Below are 27,676 nucleotides of genomic sequence, written 5' to 3' on the forward strand. Positions count from 1 at the left end.
TGGGATTGTTCATTGTGCACTTACCAAGTTCGAAGAGTACATGTTGGGACAAAAATATTCTTTATGGATGCAAATAGCTGTAGATCCAAGTAGGTTCAAACAAACAGTTACATGTAAATCTGCATGATTCATCACCCTGTAGGCCTAATGCATGTAATATGGTCCATGGAACAGAATATATTGGTGCAACAGCTTATCAAGAATACTGGTTGCTATTAGACCCAAAGCATGCCTGTTTTGTTGGGCAGTGTACCTGCAAATAACCTGAAGGTCACCCTGTTCTCAGATGCCTGACTGCAGCGGCAAGGAGTACTCATCCTACTTTGATCTTCCCCTCAGTTTCAATAATGAAGCCATTATCCATCAAGGGAACAGTGGAGTGCTTCTCCCACCGTCTCCAAAAGAAGTCACTCGTATGGCATGCTGTGTGATTTCCTGGTATTTATTATCATAGTCATCATTTATTCTTTTTATAGAACTGTACAATTGTACCCAAAGTGGATCATACAGCCCTTTAAAAAGTAACATCAAAAGCAGCAAAATGAATGACAAATGTACAAGGGAAATAGTTAAACCATGGTACAGTTGCAATTCCAAATCTGAAAATCTTCTGTACAGCAAATATACATTTACTCTTGAAGGAATTATTTAAAATCATCCTGCATATTATTCTGTACATTGCCATTTGTCTACATTTGGTTATTTTGTGCATTCAACATTAGTATGCTGCCTGGGCCTAAATGACAATACCACTTGTATGCTAAAATTACATTCTCATAGCTAATTGTACAACTCAAATTAAAACCTAAAACTTTTGCTGAAAACAAAAAACAGCCAAATTGATGGTGAAAAGGGAAACTCTTCGCAGCTAAAGCATTTGCACCCTTGCAAGAGGATGTTAACGATTCTAAAAACGGCAGGCTGCCAGTTATCCCTAAGGTCCTATAAGGCTTCCACCAGCAAAACAAACTCAAGTGTCCAGTCACATTTCTTCAAGTTACTTTGTCTGTAGCAGTGCTCTATTCAACCTTTTACAAGGTCATTCACTTATGTTCTTTAAAACATCCTTTCATTAGTCTTTAGAAAACACCCATTTGAAACTCAGCACAGTCCAGGCGAAGGCCAAACTCCACATCATTCAGTTTGCAGTGTCTATGGCCAATGGACCCCCTCTTGTCCTCCCGTACACCACTAGTTGGCATGTAGCTCCGCTACCCCACACACGGGGGGGGGGGGGGGGGGTCTGCAGGCGTGGGGTAGCCAGGCAGTAATTCAGTCAGTCCAGGACCAGCCCTCAGTACAAAATGATGCTGGAGGCGGCAGGTCCTGAGCCACCGGCACCCATCTGCAAGTTCCCTGAAGAGTTGGACCTCCTCATGTGAGGAAGCAGGTAGGAATCCCTTCCCAGCTGGTGAACATCAAACCGGTCCTCCTTCCTGTATGCCAGGCAGCGCCTTATAAAGGCCTTGGGGAATAAAAGGCGACATCGTTCAAAACATGGGCACTGAGAACCAGAGGTCGACCGATTAATTAGGGCCAATTTCAAGTTCATAACAATCGGAAATTGGTATTTTTGGGCGCCAATTTTTTTATACCTTTATTTAACTAGGCAAGTCACTTAAGAACACATTCTTATTTTCAATGACGGCCTAGGAACGGTGGGTTAACTGCCTCATTCAGGGGCAGAAAGACAGATTTTCACCTTGTCAGCTCGGGGGATTCTATCTGGCAACCTTACAGTTAACTAGTCCAACGCAATAACGACCTGTTACACGAATGCAGTAAGCCAAGGTAAGTTGCTAGCTAGCATTAAACTTATCTTATAAAAACTAGCGATTATGATTGTTCAACTACACATGGTTGATGATATTACTAGATATTATCTAGCGTGTCCTGCGTTGCATATAATCTGACTGAGCGGTGATAGGCAGAAGCAGGCGCGTAAACATTCATTCAAACAGCACTTTCATGCGTTTTGCCAGCAGCTCTTAGTTGTGGGTCAAGCATTGCACTGTTTATGACTTCAAGCCTATCAACTCCCAAGATGATGCTGGTGTAACCGAAGTGAAATGGCTAGCTAGTTAGCGCGCTCTAATAGCGTTTCAAACGTCACTCGCTCTGAGCCTGTGGTTGTTTCCTTTGCTCTGCATGGGTAACGCTGCGTCGATGGTGGCGGTTGTCGTTGTGTTGCTGGTTCGAGCGAGGAGAGGGACGGAAGCTATACTGTTACACTGGCAATACTAAAGTGCCTATAAGAACATCCAATAGTCAAAGGTTAATGAAATACAAATGGTATAGAGGGAAATAGTCCTATAATTCCTATAATAACTACAACCTAAAACTTCTTACCTGGGAATATTGAACTCATGTTAAAAGGAACCACCAGCTTTCATATGTTCTAAGCAAGGAACTGACACTTTAGCTTTCTTACATAGTGCAATATGTGCTTTAACTTTCTTCTCCAACACTTTGTTTTTGCATTATTTAAACCAAATTGAACATGTTTCATTATTTACTTGAGGCGAAATAGATTTTATTGATGTATTATATTAAGTTAAAATAAGTGTTCATTCAGTATTGTTGTAATTGTCATTATTATAAATACAATTTGAATTAGCTATCGGCTTTTTTGGTCCTCCAATAATCGGTATCTGTGTTAAATTCATAAATTGTGATGTCGGTGTTGAAAATTCATAAATTGGGCTTGTGATGTCTGTACCTTACTATGAACACTAGAGGTCTCGACAAAAGCAACGCCAAATACAGGAATTAATCATAAAACAATGCAAAACTATTATAAAGACGATGAAGAAGTGACAATTGCAGTCAGATGGTAATATTCAGACCACAAATGATCCCTCACCTTTGCTTCATTACTGGCAACAGGCTTGACAGGAAACTGAACTTCGGTTGCATTAAGTATTGTGTTCTCCTGCAGGATATCCTGCTGAGACTGATTGTGGCCGAACGGCTGAAAGAGAAATAAGGCTCAGCGTCAACTTATTTACGAGACACTCATTTTGGTAAATCAATAAAGCCAGTTCTCTTTAAAAACGTACTTTTCTTCCATACAAACACTGGAAAAAGATTACACCCACAGACCACACGTCCACCTTGTTGGAAATCTTTGGAGGTTCTTTGCCAACAACAAAACACTCCGGAGGCAAGTACCTTTGAGAAAACAAAAACTAAATGATATCTGCCCACATGTCAAGTATCTTATCACCCAAATCATGTGCTGGTCCCATGACACAGGTGTGTATGCGGTGGCACTTCCTACCAGTAGGTCCCTGCTCCTTGTGATGTCAGGTCCATGCCATCTGCACCGTAGCTGTCGTCGTCCATGATTTTGGACAAACCGAAGTCTGTGATTTTGATTTCCCCACACGCTGTGCCATCAACAAGCAGGATGTTACCTTGAAATCGGAACAGAACAAATGAGTACATTGCATCAGAAATAATTGGAGCCCTCCCAGTATGGGATATAATTCCAGTGTGTGCAAGCGTTTGTTCACCCGGCTTGAGGTCATAGTGAATGATGGGGGGCTTGATTTCGTTCAGGTATCGGAGCGCATTCACAATCTGCATGACGATGGAGCGGGCCTCCTTCTCCGACATCAGCTTGTGCTGCTTCAAGTAGAAGTCCAGGTCATTGCCTTCACAGTATTCCAAAACTGTGCAAAACCTTTGGGGTCATCATAAAATGAGTAATGTGTAAAGGGCAGTGATGAGATATATATTAGTCAGTACAATAAGGTTAACCTACGTGTCTGTGTCCAGTGAGAAGTAGTCATACAGCCTGACGATTCTGGGGTGGTCCAGCTGCTTGTGTATTCTGTACTCCCGACAGGCGTGTCTGCAACAAGGTGAGCAATGTTACCATGGGCAACCAACTGAATGACACCAGGCAGTAGGAGCACAGCGGGGTGGAGGTATGACTGAATAACCCAGATATTAAGCGGATGGAGTAGAACAATAAGCTTAAAGCCAGTGCATAAGTAAATACATTTAAAAAAATATTTTAACTGTCTATTGTTACTGTGATTCATAAAACTGACTCGATTCTGCCACACAGTGTTGAAGAATAAGAACAGAGAAAAATGGCAATGTTTTAATGTGGAACATACTTGTGATAATTCTCCTTTTTCTCCTCCCGCCAGTTCTTGTTCAGCTGATGAATTTTCACAGCAGCATAGCGTTGCTCAATCAAGTCAAACGCCTATAACAGAAAGGTTCTGGACTGGTCCACTCAAACAAAGACTTGTAAGATGCAAACTGACAACATGAACACACAGGTCAAATATAAACTCACCTTGTAAACTTCACTAAAGCCTCCTCTTCCAAGAAGATGTAACAGCAGATATCTCTCGTTCAAAGTCGGATGGTCTTTGAATCTTAAAAAAAAAAAAAAAAACAAGGTCCGAATCTCATTAGGAATTAACGCGATGGTAGGACTTTCACCAACTCAAAAACTACTAATGCCGAGAAAGAGGAACAGTGTTACTGAAATTCTAGTCCGGGGGGGGGACTGCCTCTCCAGTGTCTAACTGAACAATCTCTGTCAGCAGGAGCCCCTGTGCGTACTCTTGACGTCAGAGATGCCAGTGATCAGACTCACTGTGAACTGTCCTCGTTATTTATTCTCTTAAGTTCCCGAATGTGAAGGTTCCGCACTCTCTCCAGACGCTCCAGCTCCACCTGGATTTCTGCTTCTTCCTATAAATGATTCACACACAAACATACAGAGGAACATCAGAGGACTCACTACAAGGAGAGGGGAGCTCATCAAAACTCGGCTGACTAGCCTTGTATTAAATATTAACGGTTGACTTGGTAGCAAGTCTGTCTCTAGGGCAAACCCTCTTGATGCTTATTCACAGGGGAAACAATTGAATTAACTATAGGTTGAGGGGAAATTTTCTGGGAAAATGTCCACAGAATCTAAGCAGAGTGGAACTGTTAGTGGTTCTACATCAGTGAACAGTGTCAGGATGTCTAATCACGATTGAATCGACTTGAACAATGCGACACAACAAACAAAAAAGCTCAGCTCGTGTTGCCTAGATCTGCCAGGTTGGCACACTGACCTTTTTGAGATGACCGAGTCGTAGTTTGTAGATCTCTTCCTGCTCGTGATACTCAGCTAGAGTCAACCTTTGGAATGAACCAACAAAAGATAATGAGAAATGAAAGCAACAGGATCAAGCATATTTGTTCATAGATAGAGCGTCTTGGTGTGCTTAGCCAAAGGTAGGGAGGACAAGGGCACTCACAGCTGAGGTAGGCTGGGCTTCAGAAAGGGATCATTCTCCGCCCCGTTCACTGCCTTGGTTTTGCGTTGCTTTGGCTCAGAGTTTGTGGTTGGTGCTTGGGAGTTGCTGGACGATGGGGGTTTCCTTTTGGCTAGGAGTTTTCTCTGCTTCTCGATATCCTCCCTCTGTTGGTTTATCCACTCTTGCTGTCTGCAGATAAAGATGTTATATGCAATCAATACCATTTCTGCCAAGCCTGCATTTTTCCCTGGATAAGCCTTTGGAATAAGAGGAAAATGACACTCCAGTACAAATTCTACAAACGTTTCTTCGATACCTGAACAGACTGAACTTTGTTGAAAGAGAAAGACGTATAGCTCGATAAATTTCTCAACTGTGATATGGTTAAGTTGACTTGAGACAACTTTGACACGGAGACCAAGATACTCAACTTGACTAGGTTTTGGAAGGCAAAGCCATCGGTCCACTGCTCTGTGAAAGAGGCTCCATGTCGCACAGTGGTAAAATGACCTAACCGTAGTCTGTCCTGCATACTCTTTTCCCGGCACGCCTGCTTCTCCTGGGTGCTCTAGGCAACACAAACAATGACAGACGTCACTGACTGAGAACTCATACCACTGCACTCATACAGACTTGTCACAATGTAAATGTATTTTTTATTTTTTAAATGCTAGCCTCAGCCATTCCGCCTTGAAACGAAAGGGAAGTACCTTTTCTATGAGCAACTTCTTGCTCATGGTGATGCATTTATTTAAGCGTTCTTTGTACTTTTCAAGTAATTTCTGTTGTTCGTCTATCTGTCTCCTGAGATCGCAGTTCGCCTATGGAGAAGAAACAAATCAGGTTCATCATATTACAACACTAGTAAAACCAAAGCCCTCTACACACTCCTACCGTAGAAATAAGAACGTTGCAGCTAACTTCCCAAGCATGTCAGCCTAGCATTGAATAACATTTTTTGTATGCACTTTAAGTCTACATGCAGCACAGCAAGCCTTTTTAATTGATCCGTGTGTTCAGTGGTGTCACAGTAATACATCACTGATACTTCAACTCAATGAGGGAGTTAGGAATGTTTTGCTGATGTGTTCTGTCCATTAGCCATATTTCCCTTACTCTAAGCAAATCATCAATTCTGCCTTCTTTTTTCTCAAGGTCCAGGTTCTTGTTCATCTCCAGGGCAGCCAACTTGAGCCCTGTCAGGTCAGTCTGCAATTAAACAAATGATCAATGAGTTTAGAATTTAGTCGCGACACATAATCCAAAGTGCTGAACACACATACTTTAGCGGTGGTCATTCTCACCTGCACACATTTGATTGCCAACTGCTTTGGATGCATCACTTGTTCCCCAAAAGACAGACTCGTAGGCGATGAGCTGTTTTGCCCAATCTGAAACCCAAGGGACAACAATTGTTAGCGTATCTAAAGGGTACTGTCAATTTCCTCTAAACATTGACTGTGTTTAAAAAAAAACATTTTACATGTTTTTTTTTTGTGTGTTTTTTTTTTTTAAATGGGCCATTCTGGCTTGGACAAGGCTACTATGATTTCTACATACGTTTATAAAGCCAACAAGCGATAAAGGAATTGAAGTGGATATGGGGTTACTTACACTGGAACCCTGCACAGAGTGGGAATGTGAGTTCTGAGGTGAGCGGATCACAGAGGGGAGACCTCTCACAGGACTGGACCCGTTCCCTCCATGGAACTGGAGAGAGAGAGACCACCAGTGTGAGTGACATCATTGCCCGCCACTTGGCAACAACATTGGCACAGAGAGCCTCCTTTATGTCCGGTTTTGTTCATTTCAGAGCTGGCCTGTGTGAAATGGATCACATCACGGCTTCATTGATATTCTCTAAAAACAGAAAACCTCTCTGCTGAACATCAAATTTGGTGCTCCACGACACAGGGACTTAGCCCGGGTCACTCACGATAAGAGTAGAATTTCAATTTTCAAGCCCCCCCAAAAAGAATAACTTACATCAAAATAATCACTAATTTTGGGTCCTCGCACAATAGACTTCCCTGTGAGAGAGAAAATACAATTAGCGTCGACTTTCAGACATCGATGATTGTATCTGGAGCAACAGAAACAGCTTGAGGGAAGTTACCTTGGCTGTTCTCCGACTGGGTGTCGGGTTTCCTCTTTCTTCCTCTGGACGATTCAGAGTGTTTCTTTTCAGGAGTCTGTAAAGGACAAACTGTTTTACCAATGACCACTATCTGGTCGGTTGTACAAGTACAGTCATTTTGATTCCTTGAAATGTCCAGATTAGGATTTAAAATGTCAGTGTTGGAAAAACAAAAGCATAGTGAATACACCGTAGTAGCAACACATCATTCCCAAGTCTACAGCCTGCTAAGGATTCCTGAATGTAGGTGAACTGACCGACCAATGCTGCCTGCCGCCCAGTAGCTGAAAAAGGATGGGGAACATAGCCTAGTATTCCAAATACAATGAGTACCTACCGAGTATGCAGGAGAGCTCCCCCTTTTCACATCTGAGCTCTGCAAACAGGAAAAAAGGCACGAGGGGTACAGAGAATGAGTTCAACGTAAAAACCAAAATGCATAATTAATCGAGCTCATAATTAGCCTATTCTGAAAAGAGATCAATTGTAATGGAAAGCTTTAATGAGGTAGTTGTGCGAGAACTTCCAGTGGGGAGAGGATGCTTATTTATGACCGATGTAGCCCCCCGTTGGCAGTTTTGGGCCACAGGCTGTGAGGAATAGAGGAAAAGCGACTACAGCAGGTAACTAAACTGTAGCACAGACTAACTAGCCTTTTGTAATGTCTGATTCAAATCAGTTTATGAGCTAAACATAAGAAAACAAGGTAAATCGCCCAACAAAGCAAGGAATCAGCTAAAATCAACCATTTTCATTGAATCAACGAGATAGAGGATGAGGATTATTTCTGGACCTACATTTTTTTTAAATAAATAAAAGCAAGCATTACAATGGTTAAACTTCAAAAACACTAACCAAATCGAAGTCTAACATGAGGAGCCCATTTCAACAGGGCACAGGAATCCTTGTGATATTTTTACAAAAGATTTACAGGCCCCAAAACCAGGACAGAGCCTTGTACAGGGAATCTGCTGACAGGCGGTGGTCTGACAGTTTTACCAGTGCATCATTAGGGAGGGTGTGACGTATGGGGGCCAGGGGGCATCTGTTTAGGTGATATCTGTGCAGATTCATCATGTCTGCGGCAGAAAAGGCCAGAGAGGTTTTATTCTGCCTCCTCCTCGATCATGCTCGCACACAGGCCTCCATCAGTGACTTATTACACCACCCGATGAACTAGAGACGGGAGGGGAGCAGACAATCACCCGCAGTCAGGTTGCTGATATACGTGCAGACTCCACATTGCAGAGGTTCAGGCTTCTTAGGTTAACCCTACAGTCAGCGATGTTGGGAGTCCTCCAACCCACACAAGACTTGCGACACTGCTGCCCCTCCAAATTGGAGGCCATTTGTGTTTTTCCTTCATTAGCGAGCTGTGCTGCCAAAACACAGGAGAACAGCATGGAGGCTCAGCATGCAGGATGATGCCCGTGATCAGGCTGCCCTGGCAGAGTCTGGCACAAAATGTGTTTGTCCAGAGATGTGAGAGCGTGTGGCATTATGCGCCACAAGAACACAGTTTAATTACAGCAAGATTCCGCACATTTTTGTTCTCTCTAGCGCCATCTTCGGTTGCATCCAACTTTCTCACCAGCGCCAAGGGGGATAACAGGACCCAGCTCCTCTCCGTGTGATCTCGCTGCTCACATCAACCAGCCCACTTCCAATCAAAACATAGGTCTGAGCCAAACGAGATGGAATGTCAAAGACTAAAGAAACAAATCCAGAAAAGCCGTGGACACCAGTTATACTGTCTGACAGCCTGTTCCAAACAAAATGCACATTCACATCCATTTTTCACCAAAAACTTTAAGAACATCATGTTAATAAACATACCTCTGACTCCTTGTCACTGGAGGACCCCAGGCTTCCAAAACTTTGATTTGAACATTCATTGTTTGTCAAGGCCTGAAATCAAAACAGAAGTTCATTAGAATATTCCATTTCATTTAAGAGAATACAGCGGTACGCCCAACCGGCCTTATAACCACATATCACGTGTAACCACGCCAGCCCAGGACCTCCACATCTAGCTTCTTCACCAGCGGGATCGTCTGAGACCAGCCACCCGGGCAGATGGTTAAACTGTGGGTTTGCACAAGCGAATCATTTCTGCACAAACTGCCAGAAACCGCCTCAGGGAAGCTCATCTGCGTGCTCGTCGTCCTCACCGGAGACTTAACCTGACTGCAGTTCGGCATCGTAACCGACATCAGTGGGCAATTGCTCACCTTAGATGACCACTGGCACGCTGGAAAAGTGTGCTCTTTACGGATGAACGGCGATTTCAACTGTACAACTGTACCGGGCAGACGGCAGACAGTGTGAGTGATTTAAGGATGTCTACGTTGTGAACAGAGTGCCCCATGGTGGCAGTGGGGTTATGGTATGGTCAGGCATAAGCTACGGACAACGAACACAATTTCATTTAAAATCAATGGCAATTTGAATGCACAGACATACAGCGATGAGATCCTGAGGCCCGTTGTCGTGCCATTCATCCTCTGCCATCACCTCATGTTTCAGCATGATAATGCACAGCCCCATGTCGCACATTAATACTAGAAGCTGAAAAGGTCCCTGTGCTAGAGGCATCACTACAGACCCTGGTTCAATTCCAGGCTGCATCACAACCGGCCGTGATTGGGAGTCCCATAGGGCGACGCACAATTGGCCCAGCGTCGTTAGGGTTTGGCCGGATTAAGAATTTGATCTAAACTGACTTGCCTAGTTAAATAAAATCAACTATATACAAAGGAGATGTGTCGCACTGCATGAGGCAAATCGTGGTCACACCAAACACAGACTGGTTCTGTTCCACGACCCTACCTTTTTTAAAAGTTAACTGTTCCCAACAGAATAATCTCTCTACTCCCATGTCATGTGAAATCCATAGATTAGGGCCTAATGAATTTATTTCAATTAACTAATTTCCTTATATGAACTGTAACTCACTAAAATGTATATAGAAAAAGTGGAATCATATTTTTTGGCGTGGCGGCAACAGCGGGCCACGGCTGCTAAATTAATATAGGGGAAACAGTGTATGAGGACCGGGGGGGCGGGGTTTGACGCACGCTCACTCACTTTGGTTCCCCCGCTGGTGCTGCCAGTGCTGCCCCCAGTGCTGCCACTGACCCCACCCATGAATCGAGCCTCCAGCAGCTCTTGTCTCCGGGGGTCCAGGCTGTGCAGCTCCTCCATGGTGCCTGGAAGAGAGGAGCAATACCTCAGAACCTGCACACTATCATGTAAACCACTTATTCCCTACTCGTGTTGCATGGTATACCGAACTGTCTGTACTTCTGTGATAAAAATTAGAGTAACTTTTTGTTTTATGTTCAGTACTTCTGTCAAGTGTCTCACGTGATTGAGAGAATCAAGTCCATCAGCACATCCCCTTTATAGGGTGAAGAGCAAAGATCCTGCTCCACTTATTCATTTGCTAGAGCTACCCGAGCTGCTTCCCACTCATGTAGAGGTTGAAACTGTTCATTACTGTTCGCAAAACAACATCCAAAACAGGCTAGAACACTTCTACAATGAAGATGATACCGGTAGTTTCCAGCTTTAAATTGTAGGCCAACTTACCCTGCTAGCTTCCAGCTGAATTAATTCACTACTCTAGTAGTTTGTGATATGCAAACCATAATGCTAACTAAGCTGATTTCAAAGCTGACTGACATCAAAAACATAATTCATTTACTTAGTCTCGCTTGCCACCAAGCTGAACTCTGCCTGTGAATGACTTCATTACTTAGAGACAGGGCACACTTCTAGAATAAAAGAGGTTGCTTCTTTTATGCAAATGTTGTTGATCAGTACAATAAAATAATGTTCTCCTAGCAGTTGCCAATTAAATAAGTCCTAAATGGAAGTTCTGTTCTATTGTTCTATGTTCTATCTATTATGTTATCTGTAGCCCTATGAAATCAGCTAACAAACAATAACTCAACGCATGCACACACTCCTATTGAACAATATGCATTCACCTGTATTGTGATTAGACCTAGAACTGGAGATTTACCATTCAAATAAATAACCATGTTTTGTAGTTAGACTGGTAAAAACAAAGTCAAATTGATTGTATAATTTATTCATTAACACATACATGGCTCTTAAAAAAAAAAAAAAAAAAAAAGTACAAATGTTCAAATGGAATGATTTTAAACTCAAGATGGCAAACGATTGAACAGAGCAGTAGCTGAGTTTCTGTCCGGATCAAGTGCCATTATGTGACTTTGGCTGGTACTCCTTTTTTGTTGTGGTGGTATCGCGCATCGTGATACTAAACCTGGCATCAAAGTAAAAATTCTGGTATCGTGACAACATTAACTCATCCAACGCTGCAGAGGAGATCTGACTGCATCATGATCCCCCATTCCAGACATCATTACAGCTTGAACCAAGTTGTGTCCCCCAGCCGCCACCACTCCCACCTCTGAACCAGGTCAGTTCAGATTCATAGCTGTACAACAAGACTCAGAGGAACATGGCACCTCTCCATGACATGAGTGATATATGCCCTGAGAAAGGTCTTAGTCCTGACACAATCTGTAGCAGAGTTCAGCCTGCAGTCGAACACAAGATAACGGGACTTAACAAAATAAATAAAAAGATAGGTGGCCATTATACTAGGAGTTACAGGGTAGGTACTGTTCAGAGTAGAGGTCGACCGATTATGATTTTTCAACGCCGATACCGATTATTGGAGGACCAAAAAAAGCCGATACCGATTACTGAATGAACACTTATTTTAACTTAATATAATACATCAATAAAATCAATTTAGCCTCAAGTAAATAATGAAACATGTTCAATTTGGTTTAAATAATGCAAAAACAAAGTGTAATATGTGCTATGTAAGAAAGCAAACGTTTCAGTTCCTTGCTCAGAACATATGAAAGCTGGTGGTTCCTTTTAACATAAGTCTTCAATATTCCCAGGTAAGAAGTTTTAGGTTGTAGTTATTATAGGAATTATATGACCATTTCCCTCTATACCATTTGTATTTCATTAACCTTTGACTATTGGATGTTCTTATAGGCACTTTAGTATTGCCAGTGTAACAGTATAGCTTCCGTCCCTCTCCTCGCTCCTCCCTGGGCTCGAACCAGCAACACGACAATTAGCGCGCGCTAACTAGCTAGCCATTTCACTTCGGTTACACGAGCCTCATCTCGGGAGTTGATAGGCGTGAAGTCATAAACAGCGCAATGCTTGACGCACAACGAAGAGCTGCTGGCAAAACACATGAAAGTGCTGTTTGAATGAATGTTTACGCACCTGCTTCTGCCTACCACCGCTCATTCAGATACTTAGATACTTGTATGCTCAGTCAGATTATATGCAACGCATGTCACGCTAGATAATATCTAGTAATATCAACCATGTGTAGTTAACTAGTGATTATGATTGATTGTTTTTTTTATAAGTTTAATGCTAGCTAGCAACTTACCTTGGCTTACTGCATTCGTGTAACAGGTAGTCTCCTTGTGGAGTGCAATGAGAGAGAGGCAGGTCGTTATTGCGTTGGACAAGTTAACAGTAAGGTTGCAAAATTGAATCCCCCGAGCTGACAGTGAAAATCTGTCGTTCTGCCCCGAACGAGGCAGTTAACCCACCGTTCCTAGGCCGTCGTTGAAAATAAGAATGTGTTCTTAACCTGTTAAGGTATAGGGGGCAGCATTTTCACTTTTGGATAAATAGCATGCCCAATTTCAACTTCCTGCTACTCATGCCAGGAATATGATATTCATATGATTAGTAGGTGTGGATAGAAAACACTGAAGTTTCTAAAACTGTTTCAATCATGTCTGTGACTATAACAGAACTTATGTAGCAGGCAAAACCCCGAGGACTAACTGTTCTGATCTTTTGTTTGTTTTTTGCCTCTGACCGTTCCCTTTTCCAAGGGATATTTGATAGGAACTGTAAAAATGGTCCCTACGACTTCCACTGGATGTCACCAGTCTTTGGAATTTGGTTGAGGTTAATCATTTGTGCAACGAAGAAGAAGCACATACTGGAACAAGGTTACACTGTTGAGAGTTGCGCAAGACAAAAAAAGGAGCATGTTTGTTTTACTTGCTGTATTGAATACAGATTGCCCCGTCTACAATTTGATCGATTATTAACGTTTAAAAATACCTAAAGTTGTATTACAAAAGTAGTTTGAAATATTTTGGCAAAGTTTATAGGCAACTTTTGAAATGTTTTGTAGGGACGTTGCGTTTTGGTAAGCTGTTTTTTCTGGATCAAACGTTCTTTATAAATGGACATTTTGGGTATACATGGATGGAATTAATCGAAAAAAAGGACCAATTGTTATGTTTATGGGACATATTGGCGTGCCAACAAAAGAAGCTCGTCAAAGGTAATGCATATTTTATATTTTATTTCAGCGTTTTGTGTAGTGCCTGCTACGCTAAGCTCTTTTGTTTACTACTGGTTCAGATGGGTGCATGCTATCAGATAATAGCTTCTTATGCTTTCGCCGAAAAGCATTTTAAAAATCTGACATGTTGGCTGGATTCACAACGAGTGTAGCTTTAATTGAATATCTTACATGTGTGATTTAATGAAAGTTTGAATTTTATTTGAATCTGGCGCTCTGCATTTCCCCAGGCAATTGGCCAGTTGAGACTAGCGTCTCCCTATCCTCAAGAGGTTTTAAGTGACTTGCCTAGTTAAATAAATGGTATATAAAATATATATATAAATAATAATAAATCAGCGCCCAGAAATACCGATTTCTGATTGTTATTGAAACGGACACCCTGCAACTGGACATTTTACGAGACTCCTGTTTCCATGAATCGTGGACAACGACAGTAAAATCGCCAAGCGGGGTCAAAAACGTGCTACACCAAAGAGTACCTAACCTGTAACTCCCAGTATAATGGACACAATTATAGATTTTTTGTTAAGTCACGTTACAATCTGTAAGCGAGGCTAAATTCTATCTTCATGCAGCCTACTAGTCAGTATACTTGCGTCTATCCACTGTATTCCTTTATACAAAAGGAAAACCAGACTGTCCGACCTTGTATTTTTTTTTTCCATGACAAAAATGAGAACCTACTGAAAAATACACCATTATCTGAAAATTACTTAATTTGTTGAGTTTAGTAGATTTGCTCTGAAGCTCTGGCCAGAAAAACTGAGATCAGGTATACAGCCAATTTAACAAGGCAAGTCAGCTTCTGCCTGGCACAAAGTCTTAACTGCAAGGTAATAATGTGATTGACTTAGAACCCTGAAGGCCTTCAGAATAAGCCTGATAATTAGTCCTGGGGGATACTCAGACAATCTGTTGAAACAAGGCATTACCACAGAGCTATCCATTTAGCTCAAACTAAAATAAGGGAGTGACAAAGCAAAACGAATGAGGATTGTTCCCTCGTCACACACAAAGGAACAGCTGAAAGCAATTTCTGAAACGTTTAATAGGCTAAATGTCTGATTACTACACATCTGAACAGAGCAGGGGAGACATTTCCTACATTTATACTCCACAAGATAACATTATATTAACACTGAAATATTTGACATGGCATAATCCTGGTACATGCCTGACAACATTCTGCCTGATGAGTGTTAGAGGTAAACCAAACATGGCACTCTATAGCTATATGGGGCTCCCTAGTTGCGCAGAGGTCTAAGGAACTGCATATCAGTGCTAGAGGCATCACTACAAACACCCTGGCTCGAATCCAGGCTGTGTCACAACCGGCCGTGATTGGGAGTCCCATAGGGCGGCGCAAAATTGGCCCAGCTTTGTCCGGGTCTGGCTGTCAGTGTAAATAAGAATTTGTTCTTAACCAACTTGCCTAGTTAAATAAAAGTTACATTTAGTGGAGTTGATAATAGCCTAGACCAGTGGTTCACAAACGTAATCCACTCAGGCCTCCCATCATTGGGGAGCATTCTGCAGTTAAAGCTAATTTCTTGCAATTCTACACATTGACATGTCTTATGTGATGTGGGACTTAAACATTCCAACAAAATCAATGGGCTACAAAACCTAGTAAATTTTTTAGCTGACATGGGCTTGTTGATCTGGACATTACTGACAAGTTAGAACTACAGTTGAAGTCGGAAGTTAACATACACTTGTGTTGGAGCCATTAAAACTTGTTTTTCAACCACTCCACAAATTTCTTGATAACAAACTATAGTTTCGGTAAGTCTGTTAGGACATCTACTTCGTGCATGACAAGTAATTTTTCCAACAATTGTTGTTTAGACATTATTTCACTATCATAATTCCAGTGGGTCAGAAGTTTATATACACTAAGTTGACTGTTCCATTAAACAGCTTGGAAAATTCCAGAAAATGATGTCATGGCATTAGAAGCTTCTGACTCAAATGATGCACTGAGTTAGGCTAATTGACCTCATTGCTTGACATCATGGGAAAAATCAAAAGAAATCAGCCAAGACCTCAGAAAATAAATTGTAGACCTCCACAAGTCTGGTTCATCGTTGGGATCAATTTCCAAACGCCTGAAGGTACAACGTTCATCTGTACAAACAATAGTGCGCAGGTACATGCAGCCGTCATACCGCTCAGGAAGGAGACACGTTCTGTCTCCTAGAGATGAACGTACTTTGGTGCGAAGTGCAAATCAATCCCAGAATAACAGCAAACGACCCTGTGAAGATGGAGAAAACTGGTACAAAAGTATCTATGTCCACAGTAAAACAAGTCCTATATTGACATGACCTGAAAGGCTGCTCTACAAGCAAGAAGCCACTGCACCAAAACCGCCATAAAAAAGCCAGACTACGGGTTGCAACTGCACATGGGGACAAATATTGTACTCTTTGGAGAAATGTCCTCTGGTCTGATGAAACAAAAATAGAACTGTTTGGCCATAATGACCATCATTAGGTTTGGAGGAAAAAGGGAGAGGCTTGCAAGCCGAAGAACACCATCCCAACCGTGAAGCACTGGGGTGGCAGCATCATGTGGGGGTGCTTGCTGCAGGAGGGACTGGTACACTTCACAAACTAGATGGCATCATGAGGCAGGAAAATTGTGTGGACATATTGCAGCAACATCTCAAGACATCAGTCAGGAAGTTAAAGCTTGGTCGCAAATGGGTATTTCAAATGGACAATGACCAAGCATACTTCCAAAGTTGTGCAAAAATGGCTTAAGGACAACAAAGTCAAGGTACTGGAGTGGCCATCACAAAGCCCTAACCTCAGTCCTATAGAAAATGTGTGGACAGAACTGAAAAAGTGTGTGTGAGCAAGGAGGCCTACAAACCTGACTCATTTACACCAGCTCTGTCAGGACGATTGGGCCAAAATTCACCCAACTTAATGTGGGAAGCTTGTGGAAGGCTACCTGAAACATTTGACCCAAGTTAAACAATTTAAAGGCAATGCTACCAAATACTAATTGAGTGCATGTACACTTCTGACCCACTGGGAATGTGATGAAAGAAATCAAAGCTGAGAAATCATTCTCTCAAATATTTTTCTGACATTTCACATTCTTAAAATAAAGTGGTAAGCCTAACTGAACAAAAACAGTGAATTTCTACTAGGATTAAATGTCAGGAATTGTGAAAAACTGAGTTTAAATGTATTTGGCTAAGGTGTATGTAAACTTCCGACTTCAACTGTAGCTCTAAGGTCTACAATGACTGACATGACAAAAGGAAAACTGCTGATACCTTACCCAATTTCAAAAGTTACACCTTATGCATTCTACTATTAACACTCAAGAATAAGTTGAAAGCCTCAGAGTAAAAAATAAATAAATAAAAATGGCCTAGGCAATATCTTCATTATGTCACATGTAAGCAAGCACACAGTATTAGGCCTACAGCCGCAAAAACAGGATTTCAACTACTAGGCTGGATCCTAAACAGTCCAATCCTCTTCCTTTTCTCAATCTCCTTCAAACCTGAGGGCCTCTGGGAGACAGCTCAGCTAAGGGAATTCTCCAAGCTACAGCCTCAGAGCAGACTCCGTGGGGGTCTACTTTACTGACATGGCCTTGCTCTAATATGCTCTCTATTTTGCATCTACAAACGGCTATGAGGTCTCATAAGATCTGTTCAGTCAGTGCATCATGTCTGCCGCACCACTTCCACTGTCAAGAGTCAAACCATAGATAATGCCAGAGAGACACTGATTTTCAATAAACCTCATTGAATCCAGACAATAGAATGGAATTCAAAATGTATTTAACTTATTAGAACATTAATTTGCCCAAGTTAATCATAAGACATGAACAAAATGTATCAGTGGTTGTATTTTCCCTGCAACTTTCTGAAAACGCCCTTGTGCGTGTGCCGCACACACGACGTCTACACTTTGTGTAGCCATTAGCGATAATGCTAATGATAACAATCTTCTGGTAGAGATGAAAAGGCTTTCCCGAAGGCTACTTTGTAGTACTGCCTACCAGCCAGAATGATGTCAGGATTATTTTCATCAATCCAGTGGCAACTCCGCAATCACATGAGAGCTACAGAAAAGTCACGAACCCAACGATGTCTCTTGATGGTGCGCACCTGCATGAAAGGGCAACTACACCCAAAACATTACATTTTTAACTTTTTTCCCTCCCAGACCTTAAGAGGTTTCCTGATGTGGTGTAAGCATTGTTGTGGACTAAGAAAAGCAACCAAATGTGATGTTCTATTAAGAGTGGAAGAGTGGCTCAGAGAGTGAGATTTTGCCAGCAAAAACCTGAACTGGGAAAATCAAACCTGGGAAAACTAAACAGAATTTTGGAAAAAACTGAATCAGGCAAAAAAAAGATTTTAGGGCACTACAAAGAGTTCGAACGATTATGATTTTTCAACACCGATACAGATTATTGGAGGAAAAAGCCGATAGATTTGATTAGATTTTTTTATTTTTATATATATATATATATTTTTTTAAATCGGCCGATTATTTTGTTTATTTGTAATAATGACAATTACAACAATACTGAATGAACACTTATTTTAACTTAATACAATAAAATACAATAAAATCAATTTAGCCTCAAATAAATAATGAAACATGTTCAATTTGGTTTAAATAATGCAAAAAAAAAGTGTGGGAGAATAAAGTAAAAGTGCAATATGTGCCATGTAAGAAAGCTAACGTTTAAGTTCCTTGCTCAGAACATGAGAACATATGAAAGCTGGTGGTTCCTTTTAACATGAGTCTTCAATATTCCCAGGTAAGAAGTTTTAGGTTGTAGTTAATATAGTATTTATAGGACTATTTCTCTATATCATTTGTATTCCATATACCTTTGACTATTGGATGTTCTTATAAGCACTTTAGTATGGCCAGTGTAACAGTATAGCTTCCGTCCCTCTCCTCGCTCCTACCTGGGCTCGAACGAGGAACACATCTACAAAAGCCACCCTCGAAGCAGCGTTACCCATGCAGAGCAAGGGGAACAACTACTCAAAGTCTCAAAGCGAGTGACGTTTGAAACGCCATTAGTGGGCACCCCTCTAACTAGCTAGACACTTCACATCGGTTACACCAGCCTAATCTCAGGAGTTGATAGGCTTGAAGTCATAAACAGCGCAGTGCTTAAGCACAGTGAAGAGCTGCTGGCAAAACGCACTAAAGTGCTGTTTGAATGAATGCTTACGAGCCTGCTGTTGCCTACCACCGCTCAGTCAGACTGCTCTATGAAATCATAGACTTCATTAATATGGTCGAATCCGGAAACTATCATTTCTAAAACAACACGTTTATTATTATCGCATGTACCCTGACTGCGTGCAATGAACCCAAGAGAAGGGACACAATTTCACCTGGATTTCTTTTAGCTAAATATGCAAGTTAAAAAATATATACTTCTGTGTATTGATGTTTATGGTTAGGTACGCATTGGAGCAACGATACGCACCGCATCGATTATATGCAACGCAGGACACGCTAGATAAACTAGTAATATCATCAACCATGTGTAGTTAACTAGTGATTATGATTGTTTTTTCATAAGATAAGTTTAATACTAGCTAGCAACTTACCTTGGCTTCTTACTGCATTCGCGTAACAGGTAGGCTCCTCGTGGGGTGCAATGAGAGGCAGGTGGTTAGAGCGTTGGACTAGTTAACTGTAAGGTTGCAAGATTGGATCCCTGAGCTGACAAGGTAAAAATCTGCCCCTGAACAAGGCAGTTAACCCGCCATTCCTAGGCCGTCATTGAAAATAAGAACGTGTTCTTAAAACTGACTTGCCAAGATAAATAAATGTGTAAAAATTACACTTTAAAAAAATATATAAAATCAGCCAAATGTGTCCAAAAATACAGATTTCTGATTGTTATGAAAACTTGAAATCGGCCCTAATTAATCGGCCAGTCAGATTAATTGGCAGACCTCTAATACAGAGGCAATGTTTGTCAAAAGTGGGTCAACATTTCACTTTCAAAAGGGTGCTCGGGTACTGCCATAAATGTTCTGATATCCAGTAAAGTTGAAGACCCAGTGGAAGAAATGCCTAAATAAAAGCCAATGACCTGTCTTTCCTGTGTCCAGTACCAGAACATTACAAGCCACTCTACTCTGGCCAGTACGACCCATGATGGTTTCCCACCAGCCCGTGGTTTACAGCACCCACAGACAAGACAACAGTTCCTCCACCTTGTCTAACATGAGCTTGGAGAACAATGCAGGCCTGTCTCCAAGACAATTCCCAGAAGCGCAGTGGGCCGAAGGGACCTGGGGCTGGCTGTTTTACTTGGCTTTCACAAAGAACACCAAAGTATCAGAGCTGGAACAGAGAACAAACATGTATATCAAATTATTCTCTGGCAGTTCCCTCTTAAAATCAACACCCTTACATCAACCTAGCAATTTGCCTACAACATAGGTTTGTTCTGAAAAAATGTATGCAAGAGCTAGACTGCCTAAAATTAGACCAGATATCACACATTAGTGCTACAGTCTTCATTCGTTCCCTGTATCGGCATCACATAATCCACAAGAACAATCTAACTACCCATCGTTCAAATCTACTGTCCTGAGAAACAAATTCTAATTTCACGAGAAACTGACCACTCTGACCACTCTAGCCTGGGCCCACCCACTAGAGAGCCAGGACCAGCCGGTCAGACTGAGTTTTTCCTCAGAAAGGGCTACTTTTGTTCAGTGTATTAACCATACTAAGGCATAAAATAGGCCAATTAAAAAATAATAACTAATCTATAGCCTAGTTCAAAGCCCATTTAGGCTACTATTCTATGATGTCAACTAGGGATGCAAATCTCTGTCAATTTTGCTTTTGTCTAACTGGTCAACAAATGGTTACTGTTTGGATTTTTTTTATTGTGTGAGCAACATAAAATACTATCAGAGACCTACATATAATGAGATATTATGTTTCCACCCTAACAATGCGAGTCGTCCCAAGGCGGGAAGGCAGTCGACAAGCATAGGCCCAAAATAAGCACATAGAAACTAATTGAGCATATTTGACAGATTTTGGCAAGAGTGAAACCTCTTGCTTTGCCTCTTCCTCTCTGATACTACAGATGCATACAAGGACAGGACATTTTTTATTAAGAGCTTAGTGGATACTTGCAACAATAGCAAGCTTATCGTCTTACAGTTCAAAAGGCTGTAGCCGGTTATTGAACACGCAACTCCTATAATGAAGCAGCTAATAAAACATCATTTTCAAACATTTGCCAAAATGTGATTTGCGGAAAACACAGCTCTAAACCTAATGCAAGCAGTTGTGACAGATTAAAATCTCCTTTAGAAATGTAGAAAGAGGGGGAATCTAATAGCAACAACTATGATGGGTTGCTAATATGACTAGGATTGTGCTTCTGGACAACGAAAGAAAATTAACATGAAAACCAATAGAACAGGAGAGAAATGCTGATTAATGGCATGAGGAAGTCTTTATAAAATAATTGCATCCACGTTTCTACAGATGGATTTTCGCAAGACATGCCTCATTATTTGAAGTAAAATATGCAGGTTTTACTGCCTCAAGCTCACATTGCAAAGCAGTGGGTGACTCGCTGATAGTCAACGGTAGGCAGGCTACAGCCTATACATCTGAATGGCAAATGGGAGGCACGCTTAAATTACGAGTTGAGAAATAAAAATAGCGCCTTTTAAATCATGGCCACCAAAGTTTAATACGTGATTGCATTTAGAATGGTTATTTGTTGCCCAACGACTGGACTTACAAAAGTAGGTTTCACTCCAGTAGCCTACAGACTTGAGCCACTCTTGCACGGTCTGACAGGTGGTAGGCTTTTCCACTCCTCAAACTAGGCTCTTTATGCGTGTGATAAAAAAGATGCATGACGACATAACGAAAATACACACGAGCCAATTTAATACAACACAATTAAGCTAATTACCCTATAGACCAATAAGCATGACTAGTCAAATGTATTTTTGGCAGCTAACCGATTAACATCCCTAATGTCAACTAGCCTACTGTAGATTAGCTTGCTGTTCATCTGCATAATCTGGTGGGTGCTGCAACACCAGATGGAGGTAGTCTAACTGGCAGGGAATGCAAAACAGGCAAAAGAAAGAAAAAAAAGAGAGACAACACCCGGGAGACACAAAGGATCAGGTACCACAGCAGATTGTGGCACCCAAGATGGATGCCACTTTAGCTCATGTGTGGAGTAGAGGTGAAATAAAATGTGGTGCTCTGAGGTCCTAGGGAATCTATGTTCAAACCCAGGACGACGCAGTGCAACACAATGCTATGCATTTCCAGTTAGATACATGCATTTGATTTTATATCAATTGTACGCAACAGCTACCCAAGTGGAAATTGCATTATGTAGACTATGGTATTTAGCATTTTTCAGTGATAATGTAATCATAAGCAGCAGTTATGCAAGGCAACAACATAATTCATCAAGTGGAAAAGTTGAAAGAACATCAAAATGGAAAACCAGCCATGAATTACCACATCGTTAGGTTGAAACCTAACGAAAACAAGAGAGTGTGGCACGAGGAAACCTCTCCCTCAGTTACCTTGGTGTCCACATCACTAAGGACCGATCATGTTCTAAACACACCAACAGTCGTGAAGAGGGCACAACAATGCCTGTTCCCCCTCAGGAGGCTGAAAAGATTTGGCATGAGACCTCAGATCCTGGAAAAAAAGTTATACAGCTGCACCAGAGAGCAACCTGACAGACGCCACACACAAACACATTCCTTCACACACACGCTGCTGCGACTCTGTTTATTATCTATTCACTGTTCCCCTACACACATATACACATTACCTTGACTAACCCTAACCCCGCATGAAAATCCCTGGTATATAGCCTCATTTGTTTGTTATTATTATTATTTTTTACTTTTAGGTTATTTAGCAAATTGTTCTTACTTAAATATATATTTACTCTATATTGTTGCTTAAGGGCTCATAAGCATTTCACAGTAAGGTCTATCTGTTGTATTTGGCAAATGTGACAAAGATCATTTGATTTGAGTGTAAAGCGAGTGAGTAACTTTAACAAAACAATGTTTTACCTTTATTTAACTAAGCAAGTCAGTTAAGAACAAATTCTTACTTTCAATGACTGCCTCGGAACAGTGGGTTAACTACCTTGTTCAGGGGCAGAATTACATTTTTTACCTTGTCAGCTCTGGGATTTGTGATGTAGAGTGCTGTAATTTTATAGCTTGCCAGTAGATATTTCAGTACATCTTGAAGTAACATGAGAAATGTCATGTAACAGAGTAAATAATACTCAACTTAATAATGCTCACTGCCAAATATCAGTTTCCACTTCAGATTGCTGAATGGATTTTAGGATTGAAATGAAGCAGACAGGTGCTATAGAACACTTTTTAAACAGTTCTGAACCATTGGGGACCCATTGAATATGCAGATTTGTCAGGAAATTAGCTTTAAATTAACAGCAATTTCTCTCTCAGCTCCATGACAAAATGTGCAGAATTGCAGGAAAAAAAAAACTTGAGAAACACTGCCATATAAAATGTCTTCCGGGTTACAATAATTTGACAACCCTATCACCTTGTTCAGAATATAGTCTGTTGCCCTAGACTGACTAGAGCAGGGATACCCAAACTCTGTCAAGCCCCCCCCCCCCCCCGGGTGTGCATGTTTTGGTTTTATCCCTAGCACTACACAGAAGTTTCAAATAATAAAAGCTTGATGATGAGTTGGTTATTCGAGTCAGCTGCGTAGTGCTAGGGGAAAAACAAAACATGCATCCACATAAAAACAATATATATGCATTTTCCCATCAAATTGACCTGTTGCAGATGAAAGGCTGTTCATGAAGACCAAGTGCACATGAAAATAACTGAGGTTAAATTCCTACGTACTGAATAAAGAATACAAGTTATTAAATGGGTTTCCATTACATTTTCAACTCTACTGTTCAAAATTTGCATTACGTGGCTAATGTAACCACTCTGGTCTTGGCACGTGCACACTAGCCAACAGAGATTGCAGATACAGTGCGGTTAGGCTGGCTTACAGGAAATAAAAATCTCCCTCTTTTGTCCATGGTTATTTGTCAAATGCCGGCCAAGAATCAATCATGTCTCCAGAACCCCGGATATTTATTAGAAAGCACAATCAATCACCACACGCACTTTCACCTTGTGAAGTTCATATACCTTATTCTATCTGTAGCCTAACAAACTACATGGTTTCCCTGAGTCGTAGTCGAGAACCACACCATATTGTTGCACGACTTCAAATTTACTCCTACATGGTTATTATGTCAATATGTGCACAAAAAGGCTTAAATCATTTTACCGACAAAAACGTTGCACCTTGTCTAGCATATTTTGTTTTGTCAACATTTCAGAAGTCTGATCACCTTCCTTTCTTTATTCGACATGTACTTTCCTAACATAAATGTTGGATGAAAACCTGGTTATAGTTATAATTTGTACATCGCAAATTGACTTCAAGAATCCCAAACAGATGTAGTATGACAAAAACAGAATAATTCCAAACCTTGATAACATTGGGATATTATTGAATATGCCTCTATTTATGCATGGATCAGATTTCCTAAATTAAAATGAGTTTAAAATAATTTGAGTGACTTTAGTCATGTCCAAGATTGTATTTTTACAAGAAATATATATATTTTGCTCAGAAAATGTAAATTTTAGGAATGTGACCATCACAATGTCTAGAAATCTGTGCATCACTGCTGAAACATAACATTTGCTTTAAATATGTACTGTTACCTGGTACAAACAAAGATGGGTGGGTATAATTTGTGTTAAGTTCTAACAGGAATCTGTTCACAAAACTTGGTAAAGTAACAAGGAAACCAACAAACGCATACAAAGTAGCATGATCAATTCACCTAGCTAACTAGCCATCGAATAGGCATCAACTCAGCACGTAGCTTATTCTTAATGTTTGTCCATAGGGTACCAGAGTGAGGAGATACATTTTTCGGAATAAACGTGGTGAGTGAAAAACGTCATTAAATAGCCCACTCCCTACCTGGTATCTTATTCTGCTGCTTTTACAACCTTGTATGCGTTGTTTGTTGGCAACCTTGTTATTTACGACGTTTTTGGAACAGATTCCTGTTGGAACGTTCCAGAAATTATACCCACTCAACAAAGATCACAAAAATAACAAGGCATGCAAAGACCATCACAAAGACTTGAGTTGTCATGTAGGACATTTAAGGCTGATTACTTGTCTAAAGTAATACACTGCCCTATGAAACTATTGCCACCGTCCTGTCCACACAAACCATTGAATGTACAGCCTGTACCCTCATTAGCACATGGATACTTGAGTCACTTATACAGTTGTCAATGAGTGCAAAACAATTGATTGCAAACACCAGTTTCTGAATCTAATATGATCCACTGCACAGTAGGTTATCACGACAAGTGTACTTAGCTGGTTACTGCAATATAAAAATATGACATCTCAACTTCATGTAAAAAATAAAATACAATTATAAAGGCGAGGGTCGCCAGACACCATTGCATCATTATCGATAAGGAGTAAACCATTCTAGCTAACTACTGTATACATGTACATATATATTCATGTTGTCCACAGAAACCCATAAATCTCGCAATACTGAATCCATGGGTCCAATCCATGTCACGTCCCTGTTTTAAAATCACACATCTTAGCTTGTTGGCTGGCAAATGCAACATTTAACAATAGATACAGGTAATAGTTAACGTTGTCTTTGTAGCCGGTAGAGACAGTTAGTAGTAGCTAGCTAACGTTTACTGGATAGCAAATTCTGTATCGGAAACTTGCTAGCCAGTAAGGCAAGTAGCTAGCACGCTCGCTACTCCACTTCAGCATGTCAAGAATTAAACTTATATTGCGAGCAAAGTACCAGTAGTTTAAAGTACTGTGCTTAACATTGACCAATTAGCTAGTTTGCCTCATATATTTGCAGTCAGACACCACCAGCTACTACTGTAGTGGCTAGCTAACGTTAGCAGGCTGCTGCCCATCATGGCTTCGGTGTAACTCAAGACGCAATTAATTTCAAGACGATTCTTAGCACGTACCACGAAACGACTCACAAAACATGTAACAAATACTTTCCCGTAAATATTATTTTTACAGTACCTGCCTTGGCCTTCACCACTGCCGTGATATGTTGCTGAGAAAGCAACCCCGGTGTTGTCGGGGACGTGGAGAGCTAGGACCAAGATGGCGTCCCCTCCAAACTTCCAATGTTACTTTGGACACTCATCAAGCTACTTTTTGAAACGACAAAGCAAACAAACACCGCTGTCAGTGGCAGTACAATCTCGTGATTTTTGAAACCTTGCAATGTTTAGACACAAGCCCAGCTGCACCGGTAACCTCACAAAATGTTGGAATTTAACATTTTGGACATAACCTCCTCACACCTCTGCAGTGCGTCTGGAAGTGCCCTGTGCTGTTGTACCTTACTTCAAGCGTCACGCATCGTGTGCAAACATTATCGCGAGGTTCATGCACCCAGGAAAAATGCCACTGGTGAAAAGTCATCAAAAATATGCGTGAAAGAGAACATCGTAACTGACATGCAGTGTCAGTGGCCAGTTCCCGTTATGAGTAAGTCAGTGATGAGAAGTCATAATCAAGCTATAGTAAGTCATTATTATGAGATAGCAAGTCATATTTATGAGATAACAAGTCATTATTGTGAGATAGTAAGTGATAATGAGATAGCAAGTCATTATTGTGAGATAGCAATAGCAAGTCATATTTATGAGATAGTTAGTCATTATGGGATTGTAAGTCAATTATGAAATAGTAAGTCATTATTATGAGATATGTACGTCTTAATTATGAGATAGTAAGTTTGGATCATTGAATAGTCCTGCAGTTTGACCCCTTTTAAAGAGGAAATCTGGGATTCAAAAATTAATAAAGCATTTTCCCCACAATTTCATTTGGTTAACAGCTGAGGAAAGGGCCAGGAGAAAGGTTACCACTGTCAAATACATAGACGCAAGGACCTCACATATGGATGCAAGGACTGACCATCCATGAGAACAAAATTATACACTACCGTTCAAAAGTTTGGGGTCACTTAGAAATGTCCTTGTTTTTGAAATAAAAGCACATTTTCTGTTCATTAAAATAACATCAAATTGATCAGTAATACAGTGTAGACATTGTTAATGTTGTAAATTACTATTGTAGCTGGAAACGGCAGATTTTTTATGGAATAACTACATAGGCGTATAGAGGCCCATTATCAGCAACTATCACTCCTGTGTTCCAATGGTACGTTGTGTTAGCTAATTCAGGTTTATAATTTTAAAAGGCTAATTGATCATTAGAAAACCATTTGCAATTATGTTAGCACAGCTGAGAACTGTTGTGCTAATTAAAGAAGAAATAAAACTGGCCTTCTTTAGACTAGTTGAGTATCTGTAGCATCAGCATTTGTGGGTTCGATTAGAGGCTCAAAATGGCCAGAAACAAAGAACTATCTTCTGAAACTCGTCAGTTTATTCGTTTTCTGAGCAATGAAAGCTATTCCATGTGAGAAATGGCCAAGAAACTGAAGATCTGGTACAACGCTATGGTCCTACTCCCTTCACAATACAGTGCAAACTGGCCCTAACCAGAATAGTGGGAGGCCCCGGTGCACAACTGAGCAAGAGGACAAGTACATTAGAGTGTCTAGTTTGATAAACAGCTGCCTCACAAGTCCTCAACTGGCAGCTTCATTAAATAGTACTCGCAAAACACCAGTCTTAACGTCAACAGTGAAGAGGCAACTCCAAGATGCTGGCCTTCTAGGCAGAGTTCCTCTGTC

At 40.9% G+C, this 27,676-nt stretch overlaps 1 protein-coding gene across 5 annotated transcripts; it reads right to left on the reverse strand.

Annotated features, from left to right (window-relative positions):
* Positions 1-424: 424 nt before the first annotated feature.
* Positions 425-26,332, reverse strand: LOC109871318 (serine/threonine-protein kinase tousled-like 1-B). Of its 5 annotated transcripts, XM_031805683.1 has the most exons (23): positions 26,274-26,289; positions 25,987-26,120; positions 10,498-10,619; positions 9,247-9,318; positions 7,748-7,786; positions 7,390-7,465; positions 7,260-7,303; positions 6,888-6,983; positions 6,578-6,664; positions 6,390-6,482; positions 5,984-6,094; positions 5,705-5,841; positions 5,274-5,462; positions 5,088-5,154; positions 4,619-4,716; positions 4,313-4,394; positions 4,128-4,219; positions 3,767-3,856; positions 3,516-3,685; positions 3,281-3,416; positions 3,060-3,171; positions 2,864-2,971; positions 425-1,465 (listed from the first exon to the last, which is right to left on the reverse strand). In XM_031805683.1, exons 3-23 carry the CDS (start codon positions 10,612-10,614, stop codon positions 1,295-1,297), a joined length of 2,187 nt encoding a protein of 728 aa, XP_031661543.1. In that variant the 5' UTR covers positions 10,615-10,619; positions 25,987-26,120; positions 26,274-26,289; the 3' UTR covers positions 425-1,294. The 5 variants fall into 5 exon arrangements, 3 of the variants coding, with proteins under 3 accessions (XP_031661543.1, XP_020317745.1, XP_020317744.1); XM_020462156.2 differs by having other exon boundaries at positions 25,991-26,332; XM_020462155.2 differs by having other exon boundaries at positions 25,987-26,314.
* Positions 26,333-27,676: the final 1,344 nt, after the last annotated feature.

Source organism: Oncorhynchus kisutch, linkage group LG26, assembly GCF_002021735.2.
Source record: "Oncorhynchus kisutch isolate 150728-3 linkage group LG26, Okis_V2, whole genome shotgun sequence".
Lineage (NCBI taxonomy): Eukaryota > Metazoa > Chordata > Actinopteri > Salmoniformes > Salmonidae > Oncorhynchus > Oncorhynchus kisutch.

Coding starts and splice junctions, on each gene's coding strand:
- LOC109871318 (XM_020462156.2), bottom strand. CDS start 10,614: ATGGAGGAGCTGCACAGCCTGGACCCCCGGAGACAAGAGCTGCTGGAG. Junction 7,304..7,389: donor CCAGTCGGAGAACAGCCAAG/GTAACTTCCCTC, acceptor TCTCTCTCACAG/GGAAGTCTATTGTGCGAGGA. Junction 4,220..4,312: donor GCTTTAGTGAAGTTTACAAG/GTGAGTTTATAT, acceptor TTTCTGTTATAG/GCGTTTGACTTGATTGAGCA.